At 42.0% G+C, this 9,885-nt stretch overlaps 1 protein-coding gene across 4 annotated transcripts; it reads left to right on the top strand.

Moving 5' to 3' along the window:
- The first annotated feature begins 1,905 nt into the window (after positions 1-1,905).
- On the top strand, positions 1,906-9,866 carry LOC115368005 (replication protein A 32 kDa subunit-like). 4 transcript variants are annotated; one of them, XM_030063954.1, is made up of 9 exons: positions 1,907-2,133; positions 2,241-2,258; positions 2,407-2,505; positions 3,978-4,091; positions 4,195-4,269; positions 4,394-4,501; positions 5,018-5,143; positions 8,275-8,369; positions 9,397-9,866. In XM_030063954.1, the coding sequence occupies exons 1-9, from the start codon at positions 2,128-2,130 to the stop codon at positions 9,476-9,478; spliced, it is 723 nt and encodes a 240-aa protein (XP_029919814.1). In that variant the 5' UTR covers positions 1,907-2,127; the 3' UTR covers positions 9,479-9,866. The 4 variants fall into 4 exon arrangements, with proteins under 4 accessions (XP_029919815.1, XP_029919814.1, XP_029919813.1 ...); XM_030063953.1 differs by having other exon boundaries at positions 2,241-2,293; positions 3,978-4,079; XM_030063952.1 differs by having other exon boundaries at positions 1,909-2,133; positions 2,241-2,293.
- The last annotated feature ends 19 nt before the right edge of the window (positions 9,867-9,885 follow it).

Raw genomic sequence — 9,885 nt, 5'->3', positions numbered from 1 at the left:
ATGGTGTGCATGGAAACATAGTCAATGAGCCACATTTGATTCATGTGTGATGATTTTAGCCCCCATAGCAGCCATTTCATTGTGGTGGGACCATTTTTTGAAACTTGACTGTATACTTGAATGTATACTTGTAAACTGTAAACTTGACCTATTGTGACCTTTAGGATAATCACAACTTTATGGAACTTTACATCCACGAATGAGAGGATAATTAGTCGTGACATTGAATCGCAATAGCTGTAGAATCACAATACTTAAGAATCACAATGCATATCGAATTGACAGCCAAATATTGAATTGGGAAGACAAGCATATTGTCCCAGCCCTGATACAGTAAACAGTAATTTGAGCAAAACTATCCATGTGCACTCTGTAGTTATATATGCACTTTAGTTTTGGAAAGCGACGCTAATAAAGTGATGTTACACTTTCTTGATTGGATTAACAGTTAGCATTTGGAGCATCTAGCCAGTATCCAGCACAAGATAGCACCACTATGGTCCTGCAGAACAACTATGGGACAGTAGTGGTACCATCACATTTTTCAAAATTGGTGAACTATCCCTTTAACTCTTCCCATCACCAAAATAGCTCTGATTTCTTTCCTGTCTTCATGAGATTAAGTTTTGCCTTATATCCGATATACTCTGGACCCCTTATTGTGCAAGTCATCTTTTTTTTCTTTTGACATGTACACAAGAGTGGCCTCATAAGCTCCTTGATATTGCACTCAAAAAAGACAAAATTGGCAGAAGTTGCGCTTGAAGTGCATCCTGTTTGAGCTCCTTAGAGTCGTGCTTTGGTATGAACAGTAATACCACTTAACATCAGTATTAAGTGCATAAAATATCTGTCTTGCATGCAGGACAGGCTCACTTACAATGCTTTAGACAATTGCTTTGCTTCAAGAATGTGGGTACGTGTTGTTTGTAGCCGTCTTTGTATGAGCTGTAAAGTTTGGACTCCAAAAGTAGGTCACCCATATCCTCAGAACTACAGGCAGAAGAGAGGGTGATGGGTAGAGTCATTTAAGGCCAGTTTTCTCCTTCCCTCTCAAACGGGGAGAGGAGAAAGACACTCGGCTCCCTTTTATGTTTGAGACGTTTGCCAAACAATTGCTAGGCCTGGGGATTAAGAGGTTCCACCCTTTTTGATTCATTCTATCCAATTTCTTTGCACATGTGTAAATACTGTATAGGATGAGCAGGGGATGAACAAGATTGATGTACATTTGACTGTGGATGTGCTCTGTTTTCAAGAGCCGTACTCGTTTGACATGTAAATTGCTGTGATGGATTTAATTTTCTCCTATTGTTAATTCAGCTTCAGTTTACTTCAGTCATTGAAAAGAAGTGTGATATATTTACAGTTAATACTGTTGGTGTGCTAGTGATAATTGTATGTTTTTCATCGGCCTATTTGTGATTTTGTGTATCAAAATCTGGTATTCATGACATGGGTCAGCTCAATTGTCTTTTCTGTCTGATTCTGGGCTGAGGTGGTGGGGTTTCAACAAATCTGTCGCCTTAGGCACAGCAGGTGTCCACTGTCAGATGAGGAGTACAGCAACCCATTACAAAAAAAAAATAGGCCCCATGTCAGAAATCAAGTGTTGTGTAGGGATTTCCAACCAGGTGAACTTAAGCTCTCACACTTTTCTATGAACAATTTTTGCTCTTATGTCATTGTAAAATATTTTGAAGAGATTAAATGAAATTTATCAAAAAAGTGCTGTAAATACTTGTCAGTCACTGTTGAATTGGTGGATTTTTAAATAAAATAAATTGAAGTCATCTTTCTTTGGAGAAATGGAACACAAAAATACCTTTGAAAGGTCATTTTCCTTTTTTGTGCCCTTTTCTTGGGTGGTAGTCTGCAGGGGCTGGTAATTGATGTAATTCAATTCAGCTGATGGCCAGGGCTCAGACAAGCTGCCAGCCGGGTGAGGACGACTCTGCCAGTGGTTTCCACACTGAATAGAGTTTGTGCACTGGCTTTGGATGGTTCTGGAGAATTGGATAACAGATTGAGGCTTTTAGTCCAACATTAGAAAAAGATACTTCAGCTGGTAGATGTGACATCTTAAGTGGAGTGCTGTCAGGAGATCACCTCATTTTGCCATGTTGGATGAAGGTAGGCTGCTTATCTGTGCACATCCCCCCTCACATTGCTCACACACAGAGTCTCCATGTTTTAACTAGTTTTATCATGAACATAATCCCTATATTGTTTTGACACAGGATATAGTCAATCCTCAGGTGGGTTCACCGGCCAAACAGCAGTGAAGAGAAAGGTGCATTAGTTTCCATGTTTTCCTGAACAATAAACACCTATGGAGTCTCCTAGATTGTGAAGAAAGTGTATTCACTGAAAATAATGCAAAACTAAACACTGATCTGGCCACAGAGGGCGGCTCTTCAGATTTTGCCATGCACAGTGTCTCAGCTCCTGTCTGCCTCTGAAGTCAATGAGGTCTTCCTCCTGCGCAACTGTGAGGTCAACCAGGTAGGCCTATTGCAGCAAAAGTACACAGTGTGCTGCACACAGCACATCAAAGGATTTTACTGTGTGTGTGTGTGTGTGTGTGTGTGTGTGTGTCATATATTCAGTTTTCTTGCACAGGTCTCCTACACACGTCTGGAAAAGTGAAGAAAATGAAGGGCAATTTTCAGGTCTCAAAGTTGGGTTATTGGAAAAGTATTTGAATAATACTGTTCAGTACTGACACATGACAACATTTTGTTGTCATTTAGTTTTTAAAGGGATAGTTCACCCATTTTGAAAAATGTGATAATATTTCACCCCACCCCTCACCACCGTCACCTGTTACGCAGAGGCGATTCTAGAGTCTGTTGGGGCCCTAAGCAAGTGTATTTCGGTAAAAACAGCCCTCAACCCCGAGTCTCGGGGGCCCCAAGCAGTTGCCTGCCTTGCCTGTTCACAAGCTGCGCCTCTGCTGTTATGTAGAACTGTAGTAGTGCTGTCTTCCTCTCATCGCTACTGAGTGCCATGTGCATATGATTACTGAACACACACAGACAATAAATTACTGTTACTATTTTTCCTGTTATCAACATCCAGAAAGATCTGGTGAATTCTGCACTTGCTGTATCACTCCACAACAGTGGAGCAGCAGCCACCACAGAGACACAAGTAGATTGAGTTTGCTGTCATTTGTTTTCTTCATTGAACACATGTACACATGTTGTAGGGCAAAAAAGCAAAACTTTCCAGAGTACTAAAAGATAGCTGGCAAGTAATGTTGTGGCTAGCTTCTTCTTTTCCTCCACTCCCCTCTATCACATGTTTCAAGTACCTTTCTGGGGGAGAAGTGAAATAACACATTTTTACAAATGGGTGAACTATCCCTTTAGCCCATTTTCATGTCATATGTGGTAATACTGTAATACTGATAGACAGAGCAGTGGTCAGATAGTGGCCGAGATGACAGTCATACGGCCTTGCCAAGACATCACCATAAGAATCACAAAGAAAGTTACAAGTATGCAATAAGTATGCAATTTTGGATTATGCATGTAATATATGTAGGAGCCTGCTTGAATGTGAAAAATGCCATGCCAAATTCCAATCAGGTGACAATTTTTTCCCTATCTGCAAAGGTACAAACCACACAGAATTTGTCTTCATATGTTTTCTTTCCAGTTCAACATATCTACAGCACACCTGCTGCACATTCTCTCAGTCAAATCAACTTTTCTTATTGGCGTGCACTGCTTGCCACCCACCACAATGGATTTTGGTTGAATAGGACGGTGAGAATAGCAGCCAAACCAGTTCTAAAAATTGACACTTTATGATTCTAAACATGCTGAATTCAGTCGTTAATAATAATCCTTAGAAAAGACCACCTTTGAAGAAAACTGCAGCTTCACTGCCAAGACGGCCCCGTTAAACTGCCAGAGAGCACCGTGCATGGGAGGCGGGTACACATTTGCTTTTATCTCCTATCGATGCAGGTATCTGTGGTGGGCGTCGTCAGAGAATTTGTTCCCTTTGTGACCAGCATCAAGTACACTGTGCATGACATGACCGGCCCACCTATGGACGTGAAGCAGTGGGTGAATACAGAGGCCAGTGGCACTCAGGGGCTTGGTTCAAAACTATAAGTGAGGCACAAATGAGAACTGCATAGTGCATCGTGTTTTCCTTGCTGAGGTTATGTATTTCTCACAGGCCGCCGGGGTCACGTGCACTCTCACTCCTCCTGGAAGATATGTTAAAGTTTCAGGACGTCTGCAGAGCTCTCAGGTAAATCAACTGCAATTCTCTGAAGCAGTCGCTGTCCCGTCTACCATGGCTGATCTGCATTTGTGGAGCGACGGTCGATTTGATTTTAATCTGTAAGACACAGGCTTGTGTCTTGTTTCATTAGGGTAAAAGGTTACTGCTGGCCAAAAATATCCGTTGTATTGAGGACCTGAATGAGATCACGTCCCACATGCTGGAGGTGGTGCAAGCCCACATGCAACTTTTCAGAAAGGTACTACAGATTCTGAGATGGTTTGACTGATGTAGGTTTTTGAAGGGTATTGTCGGGTTACAGCAGTTGATATTCAGCATCTTAAGATTTGGCTATTGCTATGGCCATGCATAAAAATTCAAAGTATTCACTGTTTGTCTCACAATATCTAAAACAGCATTTGGACCATGGGATGCTAAATCTCTCCACTGAAACCTAAGATGTTGACAGTATTAAAAATATTCAGGCAAATTTGAATCTAATGGAAAAGTTGCATTTGAATCGATTCAGGTCAAGTCTTTCCTAGAGACAGCTGGTGTCCTATTGGTTAATTCTACAGTAATTATTTAATTAATCAAACTGAAACATTTCCATGTCAGCCAACAACGATGCTGGCTTGCTGCTATGATTTGAACAGAATGACCGATATCAGTCTAACCCTTGCCTCTTTTTCCTTGAATATTGTTCATTCTTTAAAATTTCGCCTTAAATGATTCTGAATATGTGGAACCGAATGTATTCATGTTCTTCTGCCAGGCGGTGGATGTGAATATGAATACAATTGCCTCCTCGGTGGCGGGAACAGTCCAAACATATGGCATGTGCAATGATGGATGTCCACAAGGCATCTCACCGGATGGTTTGTCTACCATCCAGGGTCAGGTTAGTGGGTCACATTTCAGTTTTGTAGTATTTTTAACATGCAGATCTGCAGAGGAGCTCAGGGTCAGCCACAAGTTGCCCTGGGGTTTCACTCTCCCTACTAACATGCAGCAAATTCTGCCAGCTTTAAATATTTTGTGGAATTACAACTGAATAAGTGCAAATTATCACCTAAAAAGTGGGATTACAAGGTCAATATCAAAATATATTTACAGGTTGTGTTCTAATAGTCAGACTTTCAAAGCTGCACTAAGTGATTTCTGACCACTAGAGGGAGATGAGAGCTCAAACTCTGCAAACAGTCAGTCCTGCTTCCTGGTTCATGGCAGCTGGCTTGTACAAAACTAAAGGTTCAAGCTAAAAAAACAAAACAAAAACAACATTATGGAGATGGAAATGAGGGATACATTTCACTCTCTCTTGCTGGATTACTTGGATTATTTTGTCTCTGACCTCCGATTTAAAAATGTGGTGAAGCCGCAGACTCTCAGCGACAAGGTGAGCTGCTTTGAATGAACAGAGGCACTTATGCCATAGATCTGAAGTGTGGATATGTTTTGTTGCAGAATGTGTGGTTTCAGAGCCTTTGAATGAAGCTGAAGTGGGAGGGGGAAAGCACCAGGTTTATACTGTCAAGCTGGAATTCCCAGAGTTTTGATGACTGAGGGCTAGTTGAGGGATTGCAGGTCAAGAAAAGACGGAACACAAAATAATTCCAAAATGAATCTTTTCTTTAATAGCCTAATCTAGACTAAAAGTCATGGCAGTTGTGAATCATTTGAGAACTGTATGTTGTGCATTCTGGAGAAGAAAAAAATCCCATTTGTCCATTTGTTGATGTTTTGAGGACAAGGGTGCATGTCTACAGTTTATGCTTTGGAAATGGTTTGCAGCCAGTACTGTAAAATAAACACTGTCTGTAGTTAATGAACATTGCTCCATTTCTCCTGAAACTTCCCTTTCTCTTCACTGACATGTTTTTTTGCACGATGGCCCTAGCTGCTCCATCTAGTTGTCTGGTTGCCATGCAACCATTCCAATCTTAACAGCTTAGCCCAGGAGGCCCAGTTTTACCATTCTTATAAGCAAAGAACTGTGTGATGTAGGTTGCAAAACACCTGCAGGATTGGTGGCCCAAACTGCATGGGATTAGCATAAGGTGGGCGTGTCTGCAACGGGGAGAGCCGTGGCTGCCCAGAGAACCCATTTTCATTCAGAGATCTGGAGGTCAGAGGTCAAAATGACCATGCCAGTTTTTCCCCTTGCCAAAATGTGGCTTAACTTTGGAGCAATATTCAAACCCCTTGCCGACAAGCTACACTATATTACCAAAAGTATTCGCTCACCCATTCAAATGATCAGAATCAGGTGTCCTAATCACTTGGCCTGGCCACAGGTGTATAAAATCAAGCACTCAGGCATGCAGACTGTGAAACAAGACATTTGTGAAAGAATGGGCCGCTCTCAGGAGCTCAGTGAATTCCAGCGTGGAACTGTCATAGGATGCCACCTGTGCAACAAATCCAGTCGTGAAATTTCCTCGCTCCTAAATATTCCACAGTCAACTGTCAGCTCTATTATAACAAAATGGAAGCGTTTGGGAACAACAGCAACTCAGCCACGAAGTGGTAGGCCACGTAAAGTGACGGAGAGGGGTCAGCGGATGCTGAAGCGCATAGTGCAAAGAGGTCGCCGACTTTCTGCACAGTCAATTGCTACAGAGCTACAAACTTCATGTGACCTTCAGATTAGCCCAAGTACAGTACGCAGAGAGCTTCATGGAATGGGTTTCCATGGCCGAGCAGCTGCAGCCAAGCCACACATCACCAAGTGCAATGCAAAGCGTCGGATGCAATGGTGTAAAGCACGCCGCCACTGGCCTCTAGAGCAGTGGAGACGCGTTCTCTGGAGTGATGAATCACGCTTTTCCATCTGGCGAGTCTGGGTTTGGAGGTTGCCAGGAGAACGGTACATTTCAGACTGCATTGTGCCGACTGTGAAATTTGGTGGAGGAGGAATTATGGTGTGGGGTTGTTTTTCAGGAGCTGGGCTTGGCCCCTTAGTTCCAGTGAAAGGAACTTTGAATGCTTCAGGATACCAAAACATTTTGGACAATTCCATGCTCCCAACCTTGTGGGAACAGTTTGGAGCGGGCCCCTTCCTCTTCCAACATGACTGTGCACCAGTGCACAAAGCAAGGTCCATAAAGACATGGATGACAGAGTCTGGTGTGGATGAACTTGACTGGCCTGCACAGAGTCCTGACCTGAACCCGATAGAACACCTTTGGGATGAATTAGAGCGGAGACTGAGAGCCAGGCCTTCTCGACCAACATCAGTGTGTGACCTCACCAATGCGCTTTTGGAAGAATGGTCAAAAATTCCTATAAACACTCTCCTCAACCTTGTGGACAGTCTTCCCAGAAGAGTTGAAGCTGTAATAGCTGCAAAAGGTGGACCGACATCATATTGAACTCTATGGGTTAGGAATGGGATGGCACTTCAGTTCATAGTATGAGTAAAGGCAGGTGAGCGAATACTTTTGGTAATATAGTGTATCATGACATACTTGGTACCGATGGATTCCTTAGTTCTAGTTTCCTATGATACCTGCATCTTCACTCTAGCTTTAAAACTGCCTGTTACAGCCTCGGAAAGACAATATGTCAGAGTTTAAGAGGCTAACTCATCACAGGCCACCAGAAACATTTCCGCGGGCCACCACTGGCCTGCGGACCACACTTTATGACTACTTGCTCTAGGGGAAGGAGTGGGCTGAGCAACATTCCAGGCCTGAAATTTACAAGAAAGAGAGCAAAAGAGGTGGAAAACAGCAAAATGGCTGGGACTAGTGACCTGGTATTGCTTTATATAAGTAAGGGTACAAAAGTCTCCATAAAGCACAGGTTGGTTTCAGGATTGTGAATAGGGTCTGAAATCTTTTGGCGCAGGTTTAAACTAGTTTTCCAAACCAGTCCTGTTGGCTATGGGTCCCCAGAGCGGCCAATAGTGAATTCAAATGGAGGTGTGCACTAAACGGTGATAACGACTGGCTAAAAAGACACAACTCTAAATGTGCATTGTTTAACACTGATAGGTATGTCAAGTAATGTCTTGATTTCCCGTGTAAGGTTTTCAGTGCAATCAAGAGCTGCTCTCTTCATGAGGGCATCGGTTTCCAGAACCTGACGAGGCAGCTTGGATATCTCAGCGTCAAAGACATCAGGTAGCTTGAGCTGACCCGTGCCAGTTTTGCTTTTTTTTTTTTTTTTTTAAAGAATACACCAATGTTTTTGGTCTATTTTGTTATGTCATGTAAAGACATGCCACTGAGTGACGTTGAGTGATAGTAGGCTACAAACATAACATCATCCAAAGAATAAACACTGACCTTCTAGTTATAAAAAAAAAGTCTCCCAATGGAAAGGTCCACCATTTATAAATCTACAACTAATTAGCTGAAAGAAGCTTCTGCATTGCTGATGCTGCTATGCTCTGAGGAAGACTGCCAAAAGAGACTATTCTTGAAATGCATGGGCCTAAGCATTTTTTCCCCTGCTAATTAAACTGTAATTTCATAAGTAGGTGACCTTTTTGTTGGAGCTGCAAACAATGCTATAGACTACATTTCTGACTTTACCTTGGGACTACCACCCCAACTTGTTGAAGTGAGCCTGTTATAGCTTGTTAGAGAACCAGCAGTTTACCTTAAAGCCAAACTGATAGTTGAGTGCTGGGTTTAATATATTAACCTAAATTGTTACGAGTCCACATGGTGGCAAAATCTCCTCATTAGATGCTCTGTGCTCCCCTGGGCTGCAAATCCACAACACTGGATTTCTATCTCTCCATTCACTTCCATAGCTAATCAGCTCCCAAAATAACAATTTCAGCACATAAAGGAATGCAACCAAAGCAGATTATGCCAATATTAAAGACAAGTCCCAGCACCCATTTTTTGTGTGTAATTACAATTAATTGTGAAAGTTGATTGTTTTCCTCCAGGCACAAGGCTACTATACAGAAAGTTACATGTGGGCGCTACCTGCTGAATTTACTTTCCAGTTCAAATAAGAGAATAAAAAGAAAAGAGCAGTTTCATTTCCTCGAAAAATAGGAACTGGGGCCCGTTTTTTTATTTTTAGTTTTATTTTTATTAGCATAGTCTACTTTGTTCACTTTTGTTTATGTGTTAAAAATGTTATTTTGGGACCTGTAACTAACTTAAACTTGCAATCTGTCTCTCCTCATAGGAATTCCTTGAGGTTTCTCCTCACTGAAGGCCATATCTTCACCACCATGGATGAGTGGCATTTCAAGTCCACAGACAATTAGTGTCTGAGGGCTTCTCTCCTCTGAAACCCCAAGTGAAAATCAGAATCCTTGGATTACAGTAATTGTCATATACATGAGATATCTTGATCTGTTTGTGGCCGTTTTGCCTTATGATTGACAGGAGATCACAGTTTACTCACCTTTTTTATTTCCCTGCTCAATCCCTGTACAGCTGATGGTTAATTCTGCCTTGATCCAGAGTGAGTACTGTCAGATAAAGGCACTGTTGGACTGGTTCCAGGGCATGTGTGTATGAGTATTGTACTTTCTTCAGTTCACTACTACAATATGTTTCTTATGCTTTATTGTGTTTTCTTTTTCCCCTTATTCATGCTCTGTAGACGAGTGCTCTGACTATGATAATTATATGAATGAATGCACAAACATGTCTCATGCCCTCTTATTCA

The sequence above is a fragment of the Myripristis murdjan genome, chromosome 11, assembly GCF_902150065.1.
Source record: "Myripristis murdjan chromosome 11, fMyrMur1.1, whole genome shotgun sequence".
Lineage (NCBI taxonomy): Eukaryota > Metazoa > Chordata > Actinopteri > Holocentriformes > Holocentridae > Myripristis > Myripristis murdjan.
Note: the sequence above shows the minus strand (reverse complement) of the source record. Positions and strands in the feature narration are given on the sequence as shown.